General features: G+C 43.6%; 1 protein-coding gene across 40 annotated transcripts in view; it reads left to right on the forward strand.

Annotated features, from left to right (window-relative positions):
- Positions 1-12415, forward strand: part of Gon4l (gon-4 like) — a 73506-nt gene that overhangs the window by 42714 nt on the left and 18377 nt on the right. For all 40 annotated transcript variants that reach the window (NM_001024797.1, XM_087630788.1, XM_087630802.1 and 37 more), the window contains 6 exon segments: positions 2402-2505; positions 6614-6812; positions 7230-7316; positions 9283-9451; positions 10487-10631; positions 12181-12331. In NM_001024797.1, the coding sequence (NP_001019968.1) occupies positions 2402-2505; positions 6614-6812; positions 7230-7316; positions 9283-9451; positions 10487-10631; positions 12181-12331 (855 nt within the window).

Raw genomic sequence — 12415 nt, forward strand, 5'->3', positions numbered from 1 at the left:
AAATCTCCGAAGCGGAGCTTCTGTCCCCTGACCGCCTTGTTGGTGAACCGGCCCAGGGCTGACAGGACACTGTTGCTTTGTGTTGTTTGTTCTTGGGTCCTGAGATCCTTGGGTTCCTTGTCTGGTTTCCCCAATGTAAAAAATCACCTTGGCGATCTGCTGATTGGCGTTCATTAGCCCAATATCTGCCCTTTTCACATCTATTACAAATTCTTGATGGTAGATTTTATTTTGAAATTAGGCATTTCCTTTAGTAAGCAAATGACTACATTCTTTTTTTTTTTTCAAATGTCCAACTTTCCCACGGTTGAAGTATCACGTTTTTGAGTTAAAACCTTTAGCTAAGGATTGTCCAATTAACGTTGCATCATATCTAGTAGGTTGATCATCAGCAGTAGTTTTAAGCCACTCCTTTGGGGACATAGCTTGAGGTTTTTTTGTTTTTTTTTAAAGATTTATTCATTTATTATATATAAGTACACTGTAGCTGTCTTCAGACACACCAGAAGAGGGCATCGGATCTCTTTACAGATGGTTGTGAGCCACCGTGTGGTTGCTGGGAATTGAACTCAGGACCTCTGGAAGAGTAGTCGGGTGCTCTTAACTGCTGAGCCATCTCTCCAACCCCATAGCTTGAGGTTTTAATTTTAATGGTCTTACTGCTTTTTGGCATTCTTTTTTTTTTTTTTTTTTTTTTTTTTTTTTTTTTTTTTTTTTTTTTTTTTCTTTTTGGAGCTGGGGACCGAACCCAGGGCCTTGCGCTTCCTAGGCAAGCGCTCTACCACTGAGCTAAATCCCCAACCCCGCTTTTTGGCATTCTTTATTTGCATATTCAAGTAGCACCTTTCTTACACCTGAATGTGGTATTGCTTTTTGTTCTGCTGAAGTTAATCTTTGTAAGTCAATGAGAACCTCAACAGAGCCTTGGGTAATTTTAGTAAAAGATAGAGTCCTTTTTCTTGCTTCTTCTCCTCTGTTCCGAGCCTTAAAGCCACTAAATGATGTTGTACTATCGTGGTATAATCAAGTTATCTGCTTATGCCAGTCGGCAAATCGACCCTCACCTAACAAATGATCCTTTGTTATATTTATTTCTTTAACCTGGTTCTGTTGTTCTATGGCCACCGATTCTTCTCTCCACCATGTAAGCCATTGCAGTTGAGGACAGCTTCAAATATAGGTGTCACTAAGTCCTTCTAGTCCTGTGGTATAATTCTATTCTGCATAGCCCAGTTGTTTATTACCTGTCTCAAATAGGCTGAGTACATCCGAGTGCTGCCACTGATTCCTTTAATCACCTCTAATCTGCTGGCTATGTAGGTTTCTAATTAATTTGAACATACCCTTGAGTATGTTGAACAGTTGAATTTCCCATGCCCTCTGCCAGAACTGGAGATGCACTTACTTCCGTGCGAGCACAGCTTCTTTTATGTCCAGCCTCGGTCTGACTTCTCTCCCTCCTGGTCCACAATGTTGGGCACCAGCAAGTGACCCACACAAATCTTAGTCCCTCCTGACCATGGCTAGCCATAATCAAAAGTAAGAACTCCAGGTTTCCAGGAGTCTCTTAGGGCCAAGGGCAGTGCAATTGCAAATTCTCATTTAGCCCTAAATGCAGGTTCTTTAGAGAGACAACATTTCCTCAAGGTTCAAGCAGTCTCAAAACAATTTCTCAGCTTCTACTGATTGACCCAAACATAGTAAAAGCTTTGTTGAATTATTCCACTCTAAGCCAGGCACAAAGGCTTTACTATTCACATCACTATAGTTCCCAGCACCCACGTTAGGTAGTTGTTCCTCTAGCTCTTACAGTCTTTCTGCTTCCCCTTTTGCAGTGTTCCCTGAGCCTTATGTGTATCATTTCCTTTGTGATTGGGCAGGAGTGTGCTGTAATGTGTCCTTTGCACTGGTTGGGAGTGTATTGTGATATTCTTTATTGGCCGGGCAGGAGTCTGCTGCAGATGTGTTCTCTGTGACTGGCTCCGCAGCTCTGCGTTTTGATTGGTTGTACTTTCGTAGTGGTCTCTGTCAACTGCAGAGCAGAGTTTCCTTGATGAAGAGTGAGGAGACATACTGTCTTTATGTCACTGTGTGGTTTTGCTGCGTGTGTGTCTTTGTATTGCATGCTTGGTGTCCTGAAGGTCAGAAGAGGCCGTTGGATTTTCTGGACTGGAGTTACAGACGGTTGTGAGCTATCATATTGGGGATGGGGCTTGAACTTGAGTCCTCTGACAGAGCAGCTAGTGTTCTTAACCTCTGAGCCAACCACCCCGTAGGCTCTCTTTTGGGTTCAGTATTATTAAAAATTGTGTAGTTTTTATTTATGTTTCTCATTGCTAGAGATGTATGTAAATAGGGGCCATTTTCTTGAGAAAATTGTCCTCTTTTCCCCCCTGCACAGTTCCAAGATGAAATGGGATTCTCCAATATGGAAGACGATGGCCCAGAGGAAGAGGAGCGTGTAACAGAATCCCGGCCTAGCTTCAACACCCCTCAAGCCCTACGGTATGCCGGATGAGACTTAGAGTGAAGGGATTAATGTACTTTGAAAAGATTTGATTTTATTTTTAATTAAAATAAATTTTTAATCAGTTTCTTGTTTAGGATGGGGAGCCCTGGAGGTAAGTTTGTTGTCAAACAAACAAAAACAGTCTCCTTATTTTGGGGCAGTGCAGCTATAGACAGCGCTGTATCTGTTTGGGAAAGGAGCAAAAGCATTGCTGGGCCTCAGAGCAGCTCCTCCAGGCGAGCGGTGCTGAGAGGTCTGTCCAGCGTCGCGAGGCCAGCCACAGAAACTACCCTCCACCGTGACATCCCCGTGCTGTTCATTGTTTGTCATCAGCATCTCATTTGCTATTTAGGCATTTAGTGAGCAGATATCCTGCTATGATGACCTACGAGCCAGAAACAAGCCTTTTTGTATAAAGTTACTAGTAAGTGATAAGGGGTGACATTATCTTCTGTGACCACTTCCTGCTGACATCTGGGTATCGTAGTTGAGGATCCAGGAAAGTTTGAATGTTGGCCCAGGCCAGGAAGAACAGGCTCTTTACTCATTGTCCAGGCTCTGTGGGATCCTCTGGAGCTAGGGAGGCACAGAGCTGGTTGGAGCAGTCTGTGAGTCTGGCCCTCCTTGGGTAAGTTGCTGTGGGGCTGACACCTGCTCGCCTTGGCCAAGCAGTCTGTAGTTGATCTTCAAATACTGCTGCGGCAGGTCACCAGGGAGAGAGGGGAAAGTTAAGGAATTTAGGGAAAGTTTTTATCCAGGGTATACATTTGAAATTTCCTGGCCCACAATCCTGGTAAGTTTGCTGAGGGAAGTCCCAAGACCAGAGGAGAAAGAAAGCTCCTACCCTCAAGAACGGGCATTAATTAGACTTGGGCTGTTGGTTGACGGCGCTTATTGGAGTCCATGTGACCTAGAAGAGGACAACTCAAGTCATTTCTGTACAGCCTTCAATACTTTTCTAATTTTATCAAAAGAGATAAAATTTACGATATGTTAGCATTACCACTGCCTGTAATCTCTGTTAAGGTCCACATTGCAGAGAAGGCAGTAGACTCACATGCTTGAGTCATAGAAGGAGCTTGGGGACCTAACAGCGATTCAGTAGGTATACGCCAAGTAGGTCCTGAATCTAGGGCAGAGTCAGTCTTTGGCCACCCAAACCAAAGATCCAGCAGACACTCCCATGGAGGAGGAGCTTGGAGGATGCGTGTACATTGTGTAGGCACAGTGGGGCAGTCAGCTCCCCAACACCTGTCCGGTTTGTACAGGGTCCTGGCAGTGGGTGGGGTGAAGGGCAGCTTTTCACCTAGAGGCTGTCCTTGCCACACTAAAGCGTGTTCCAGGTGGAGTTCTTTAGAGACCTTGAGGACTGTTAGTCATAGTAAAGTTTTTTACATTAAACATTTTAAAACTCATATTTAGCAGGTCTCTGAAAAGTTTCGAGGACCATTATTTATTAAATAGATCTAAAGTAGATGGGTAGTGGTGGCTCAGGTCTTTAATCCCTGCACTTGGGAGGCAGAGACAGATGAATTCCTAAGTTCGAGGTCAGCCTGGTCTACAGAGAGAGTTCCAGGACAGTCAGGGCTACACAAACATCCTGTCTCAAAAAATATATTTATTATTGTACTGGGTAATTTTTTTGTTTATTTTTGTTTTTTCAAGACAGATTTTCTTTGTGTGAATTCACAGAGATCTGTGTAGGTTGATGTCATTCATTATGCAGGTAAAGGCAGGTACAGGATAGAACGAGGCCCGTCATTGGACAAGAAGGAAGGATGGGCGGAAAAAGAAAAGTTTTAGAGAGGGAGTGGAGAGAACATATGGCAAATGTTAATATTCCTCTCTGCGCATACTACAGGTTGTTATGACTATTCTTAAGGGATGGGTGTGTACAGAATTTTGTATTATCTAGATGGACAAATTATATTTTATGAATTGGATCAGAGGATATTGTGTAGTGTGTTCTTTCATATGGCAGCTTTATTAAGTTCAAGAGAGTATGTGATGGCAAGACACATTGGGCCCTCTGGAAGAGCAGTTAGTGCTTTTAACTGCTGAGCCATCTCTCCAATCTGAGCCATTGAGTTTTATTGGAGATAATTGCAGAGGTAGAGATGAGCTGCATCACCCAAAACTCACCCCAGCATGGTGACAGGTCACGAAATATGGAAACGTAGATCACACTGCTGGCAGCTTAACAGTTTGGTGCTGGAGTGTCCTTTCTATGTGGCACTGTTGATCTAACCTTCCAGGCTGCTCTTCTGATTTCTGCTTCTTAGGATGTTTGGCTGATCCTTGCTGTTGGCAGCTTGACTTATCTGAGACGGACTCTTAGCTCTTTTGATTGTTTTCTCATAGGAAGGAGGGGTCTAGTGAGTTGGCTCAGTTTCAGGGACTTCCTGAAGTTATTTTTGAGTTTTTACTGACTGACTTGAAGAGCTTCCCTGCATGATGGGATATTTTGATCTTGGAGATAACTGCTATACAACAATGTAGTACACAGACATACATGTGGGCAAAACACTCATGCATAGGAAACAAAAATAAATAAATCTAAAGAAAAAAGTATGTTTAACCTATTACAAAAGTTTCACTTAACTGTTGCCACAATATAGAAGGCTCCTGGGAATATGATAACTTGTTGCTTGTGGCCAGGTGAGCAGCTCTTTTTCTGATTGCCTAGTATATTGTCATCTTTATTTTTTGTTTTATGTTTACCCAGAACTGATGTGCTTAGGTGTTTGGGTTCTTGCTGTGGTCCCAAAATAGTTTCAAAATAGTTTCTCTTCAAGATGTAGGGGTGCAGTTATGGCCATTATGTGCCAATATGCTCAGGAAGCATGAGAACGGAATTTGCGTGGGTGAAGTTATTTTCGTGGATGTTTGAACTAACAAGTCATCTCTTTTTATCTAAGCTGCCTCAGATTTTAGTGTATTTTTTTCTTGTTACATTGTAGAAGGGCCTTGATAGACTTTATTCTGATTTTCTGTTTGTTTGTTTGTTTGTTTTTGATGCTGACAATCAAACCCAGAACTAATACTTACAAAGCAAGTGTTCTCCATTCTAACTCAGGTACCTCCTTACTTAGGCCTTTGAGTTTTTAAAGAATTGAATTCCTGGGTTCGGTCCTCAGCTCCCGAAAAAAAAAAAAAAGAAAAAAAAAAAAAGAATTGAATGAAGGCAGCTGAAATGGAAAGGGCTGGACGAGCAGGTCACTGAGACACCAAGTGCTGTACTTTTGGAATATTCTTTGTTGCTACTGGTGTTAGGAAAAGTATCAGCCAAGGACACCCATGACAAAGCTCTCAGCACAAAGGAGATTTGTTTGCTTCAGAGAGACAAAGAGCAAGGATAAGGGATCAGGCAGAAGATAGGGCATAGCTGAGAAGGGGAGGGCAACAGGGGAAGGTGGGATGGGTCTTTGTCCCAGAGGACAAACGACTGCATCTGAATAGAGAGGAGACAGACAGGGCCCATAGGCAAATGGTGCCTTATAAAAGCAAAAGCCGGGAGGACCAGGTGTTTAATGTTAGTTAAGTGGGCATCCTGATTGCTGACCCAAAGGGGGCTTTGATCGCTGGGCTTCAGTACTCGGTTAGTCAGCCTCAGGAAGAGGACGTAGCCAAATAATCAACCTTGGTGGCCAGCTGTAACGGTCTTTAGCAAGGCAGAGGGAATGGGGGAGAAGGGCAAGGTCTGCCAGAGCCCCCCAATTTTGAGGAAGTCCTAAAGTGGTGTTAGTATAATGCTAGAATGGTGGAGTCCCACTGTACCACAAGTGTTTCTCTGCTCCTAGATTTTTATTTCATTTCTTCTCTCTGTTTTATAGAGAGAAGTAATTGTGTTAATATAAGGTGGAAAATATTTCAGAATATTCTGTGGAATTGTTGGGATTGAACCTCGGGCTTCAAGCATTCTAGGCATGAGCTCAAACTCTTCCAACACCAGACATTTTATATGAACACAGTGCTAATAGTTGAGGAAAATATTTGCTTAAGGAGCAGGACATTGTGATCAGAGTGGTTAATATGCTGTTAACAAGGAATTTGCTGTGTTGTGGACCTAGGGAAGTATACAAGTTATGTTCTTGTTGTGAGTAGGTTTGAGGAACCATTGGCCAACTTACTAAACGAACGACATCGGACAGTGAAAGAGCTGCTTGAACAGCTGAAAATGAAAAAATCTTCAGTCCGACAGCAGCCTGAAGTGGAGAAGCTGAAGCCTCAGACGGAGAAAGTCCATCAGACTCTGGTTCTTGACCCGGCACAAAGGAGCAGGCTTCAGCAGCAGATGCAGCAGGCAAGGCTTTTCTCATGGTCTTATAGTTGGACTATCTCCTGGCCTAACAGTGAAGCCAGGAGTGAGCAGTATGGTAAAGTCAGGGCGGCCGTCCTACTTCCTTCTGCTAGGACCTTAAAGGCCCTATAATGTGCAGGATTAGAGATTTCAGAAATCTTAGTAATGCATTCAAACTCAATGCCGGGCTGTATTAGTTTCTCTTGTTTCAGTCTTAGTCTCTCTAGTTTGAGGGTCAGGTTTGTCTGAGTTTGTGGTTTTGGTCAAAGGCGCATAACTCAAACACATGCCAAGATCCTGCTTTGCTCCAGTCTCTCTGAGAAGCAAGATAAGTGTGATGCATTTGCAGGTTTCTCAGGAAGATCTGTCTTTCTGAACTGGCAACATTATATATAATGTGTCTTTTTTTTTCCTTCCCAGCATGTTCAGCTCTTGACACAAATCTACCTTCTCACCACCTCCAACCCCAACCTCAGCTCCGAGGCCAGTACCACCAGAGTATTTCTGGTAAGGCTCCATTTATCCATACCTTGGAAGACTTAAGTATGGTAGTAGCCAAACAAGTCGTTTTTAACTGTTAATGTTATGTACTGGTTGTAATCTACATTTCTTTTCCTTCTCTCCCACATGTGTTTGTTCACGGTACCTGCCTGTCCTGTGGCTTCCTCATTTGCTTGTTGGTTTAATTGCTTCTTCCTTATCTTGAGATCCGATTTGCCTTTTTTGAGGTGTGGGGGGGTTGTCTCATGCTGCTCAAGCTGACCTCAGACTCATGAGTTGACCTGATCTTCCTGCCTCTACTTGATAAGTACTTGAGTTACAGATGCACACTACCGTGCCCACTTATGGGCACTGTGGGTATAACCCAAGGCTTCCTGTGTGTTAGGCAAGCACTCATTGAGCTTCTCAGCCCTCTTAGCCTTTGATACTTCTGTTTTTATTGATGTTGAGTTCATTGCCTGTTTATTAGGCTCAGCCTTAGTGTTTAATGTAGAATTAATTGTGCTTATGACATTTTTAAGTCTTTTGAAAGATTTATAAAGTTTAATGGGCCCTCCCTCTTTCCCACTCTTTCTTCTTCTGTTCCCCCCCAGTTTTTTCTTATTCTTGTAGATTTAATAATAGATCTATGAAAGGAGGTAAGATAGAAGTTTCCATTAGGAGTGGCTTTGTGAGAAGAGAATCTGGAGAAAGCCCTTTGTGGTTTCATGATATATTTGACAATATGCCAAACTTCCTTTGTGGTAAAAGAGGCGCTTCACTTCTTGTATTTATAAGATCATGAGATAAAAATAGTTTTTGATACATCATTCAGAAAATTTTCAAAAACTAGATTAATGTATGTCTATAAGTATTTTGCCTACATGTACGCTAGTACACAACATGTGTGTTTGATGCTTGTGTTGGCCAGAAGAGGGTGACAGATGCCCTGGGACTGGGGTCAAGGATGTTTGTCAGCCACCACACGGGTGTTGGGGACCAAACTTTGGTCTGCAAGAGCAGCAAGTGCTTTTTAACTGCTGAGCCAGCTCTCCACCATCAGAAATGTAAAAACAAGACAAAAAACAAAAGCAATAAATGGGCAGGGGTGCTGGTGCTGGTGCTGGTGCTGGTGCTGGTGCTGGTGCTGGTGCTGGTGCTGGTGCTGGTGCTGGCGCTGGCGCTGGTGCTGGCGCTGGTGCTGGTGCTGGTGCTGGTGCTGGTGCTGGTGGACACCTTTAATCTCAGCACTCAGGAGGCAGAGATGGATGGATCTCTGAGTTTGAGGCCAGCCTGGTCTACAAAGTGAATTTTAGTACAGCCAGGGCTGTTACATAGAGAACCCTGTCTTGAAAAACAAAACAAAAACATACAAAATCCCCAGGAAAACCCAAAACTAGAGGTGTTTGTGTGGTGTTATCTATCTTCCATATTTAGTATTTGGTGAATGAGAATGGAGGATCCTGAATTGGTCTGTCCAGGCCTAGAGAGTCAGACTGTCTCAAAACTCTGGGGGATGTGTATTCTGCCATTCTTCCTCCTCACGCTGCTGAGGTTAAATCTAGGGCTTTTAGTGTACTTCATAACAGCTCACTGCTGAATCCTCATTCTGCCTTGAGACTATATCATGCATCTGGAAGACTGAGGAGTGTTACAGGACAATAATTAAAAAAAAGGCATGGGGCTGTTCGTCCAAAGAACCTGGGTTCAATTCCCAGCATGCATTTGGCTGTAGCTCACAACAGTCCATAACTTCAGTTCCAGGGAATCTGATTCCCTCACACTGACATACATGCAGGCAAAACACTAATGCATGTAAAATAAAAGTAAGTAAATAATTAAAGAGAAAAAGACAAATGGCATGGATCTAGTTCCTGAGTTTATCTGCCTCTAATCCTATCACAGGAAGGGCCCTTCTTCCTTAAGAGGTGGAGGACTGTGGTATTAGTTATCTAGAGTCGCCTCAGAACCCCTTTGTGTCCTTTCTTCCCAGAAAGAGCTGGGCACCTTTGCTGAGAACTCCACTGCTCTTCACCAGCAGTTCAACCCCAGGTTCCAGACCTTGTTCCAGCCTTGTAACTGGGTGGGGGCTATGCAGCTCATTGAAGACTTCACCCACATCAGCATTGACTGCAGTCCTCATAAAACCGTCAAGAAGACTGGTAGGAGATGCGTGTGTCACGTTCAGGTTCTGATGGGTAGCGAAAGATGCAAGTCATTAATGTTGTAGCTATAATTCTTAGGGTACAGGAGATTTATAGTTTATTCTGTCTGTCTTTTATCCTCTATTTTCTAGGCTTTATGGTTTTATGTTAATGTCTAAAGAATAGGCAAGTTAGGGATGCAGGAACATTGCTGGGCTGGGCTTGACTGACACGTGGTGAGGGTCTGTGTTACGTGAACGGTAGTTGGGGTTTGGTTGGGGTTTGGTAAAAAGGAAAGTCAGGTTGTGAATTTCAGTTGTGTTCACTTTCAAGGTCAAATTGCAGTGGCTGGGGATGTAGCTCAGTGGCAAAGTACTTCCCTCCTGTGACAAATGTTTACAGTTCATTTGTAAACTTGGGGGGGCCTAACTCCCAAATCAGCATTTCATTCAAAACGGGAATGTCACTGGTACTTTGTGTGTACTGTTTCTGAAATTACACTTATATATCTAAGCACGTGCACTCAGAGAGAGACTGATAGACACACATGCGGGGAAGAGAGCGAGGAAGGAGCACACATCCCACAGTACACCAGACAGCTTAGGAATTGGTTTCCTCCTCCTACCACATGGGTTCCAGGAATTGAATTCAGGTCATTAGGCCCAGGGGCAAGTTCGTCTCACTGGTGTCTAGATTTGTAAGAGAGAATAACCAAATTGTAATTTTTTTTAGTCTTGGAAGAACAAAAATCTTGTTGAAAGTCTTGCAAAGACTTTTAAAAGAGAGATGGGGTGAGACTGTGTGAGTCTAACAGTGTGTGAGTTCTCTTAGTGCCTGTGCTCCTGTGTCAGTGGAGAAGGTGTTCTTACAGGAACGGACAAGAGACTGAGCTTGGCAGATCTGCTGTTAGGCATGTGTAAGGTTGAAGTGACTGGAAACTTGAGGAGTCAAGTAAGAGGAAGAGCTCTGTGTGAATGCTGAAGTGGACTCAGGCCTTTGTGAAGCTCGTTGGTTCTTGGGTTATATTTTATCTCAGATGTTTTTTTCCTACAGCCAGTGAATTTCCCTGTTTGCCAAAGCAAGTGGCTTGGATCCTGGCCACAAACAAGGTTTTCATGTATCCAGAGCTCCTCCCAATATGTTCGCTGAAGGCAAATAATCCTCGGGATAAGACCATCTTTACCAAGGCTGAGGACAAGTACGTTTACCATGGAGATGACAGTAGTGCATTAGCGAAAGACAAAGACAGGCAAACGCTTGAGAGGCTTGGGGTAAATGAGTTGTGTGTGACAAAAATAGGCCAAAGAAAAGCCGTGTAGATAGACGCGTCTTTCACAGGGGATACCACACGTGTTAAAACCTTTTATCCTAGTTTTACTTTGTGAGTATGGGTGTCTTTCTGCTTGCTCGTCTGTGCACATGTGCATGAATGACATTGCTGACCAAAGCCAGCAAAGGGCATCAGAGCCCTTGGAACCAGAATTACAGTGTGAGTCACCATGTGGGTGCTAATGAAGCTGGGTCCTCTGCAAGAGCAGGCTGTACTCCTAAGCACTGAGCCCTGTCTCCAGCCCTGTCTCCCCCCGCCCCACCCCCCATGTTCTTACTCGTTTTTTGTTCTTAGCCTTTAGTCTCTGATGCTCCCATTTCTAATTTTAAAATTAAAAAAACAAAAAAACAAAAAAACCAAAACCGTAAGGATTTGCTGAGTGATGGTGGCACATGCCTTTAATTCTAGCATTTGGAAGGCAGATAGAGGCTGATCTGTAAGTTCAAGTCCAGCCTGGTCTACAGGGAAAGTTCCAGATCAGCCAGAGCTACACAGGGAAAACTTGTCTAAAAACAAGACAACAACAAAACAAAACAAAAGAACTTCAAATTGTCGTTTTATGCTTGAGTTATTCATGATTTATTTATTGCTGTCTTGAGTTAGGCCCTCACTGATCCAAAGCTAGACTTGTATCAGCCATGCTACTGTGGATGATCTTGAACTTTGAACCCTCTGGCCTCCACATTCTAAGAGCTGTAGTTTTGTTTGTTTTTGTTTTTTTATTTTGGTACTGAAGTTTTGTTTTTGTTTTTTTACCTTTGGGGGAGGGGTTTGGGTACAGAATGATATCGTGTAGCCTGGGCTAGCCCCAAGTAGTACTCCCACCTTGGCCTCTCAAAAGTATTGAGATTGCAGGAGTGTGCCACCATGCCTGGGATAACTTATCTTGTCATATGATGGTTTTTGGTGGTTTTTGAATTGTAAACTGTCTCGTTTGTCCGTACTCAGCCCTATACCTCAGACCCTCTGTTCTCTTGAAACCAATCTAGGGCCCACGAGAGTTCGATCCTAGGGTCTTCCGTATGGTAGGGAATCACTGGAACCAGTGAGTTAGCCACATTACAGCTCTTGCTCTCTTGGTACAGGCTTGTGTCTTGAAGCCCAGGCTGGTCTTCCACTTGGCATCTTCTGCCTCGATCACCTGTGTGTTGAGGGTGTGTGATTGGCTGTTTTTGTTTGCTCTTTTTCTCTGTTACAAGACTTCACTAAGGATGTTTGTGCAAAGAGCTTTAAGCACATCTATTTTCAATATGCTGGGGGTTAATCCAGGGTCATTAAGCTTTTCATGTTTGGTTCTTAAAATACTCAGTGCTCTAACTCCGAAAGTGAGTGTGGGAGTTGTGACGCATGAGCAGTGTCGAGAGCTCCTTTGCAGAATGTTCTGTGGAGTTAGGTTGTCTCACCGCCTCTCTCTCAGTCTGTTAGCCTTAGGACTGAAGCACTTCGAAGGGACTGAGTTTCCAAAGCCTCTGATCAGCAAGTACCTTGTGACTTGTAAGACCGCTCACCAGCTGACGGTGAGGATCAAGAACCTCAACCTGAATAGAGCTCCCAACAACGTGATTAAAGTGAGTGAGTGTGAAAACCCCGTGCCTCCCTTTCTCCTCAGCTCTCAGTGAAGGGAGGGAAGGCGGTCCAAGGGAGGGCCGATT

The sequence above is a fragment of the Rattus norvegicus genome, chromosome 2, assembly GCF_021556685.1.
Source record: "Rattus norvegicus strain SHRSP/BbbUtx chromosome 2, alternate assembly SHRSP_T2T, whole genome shotgun sequence".
Lineage (NCBI taxonomy): Eukaryota > Metazoa > Chordata > Mammalia > Rodentia > Muridae > Rattus > Rattus norvegicus.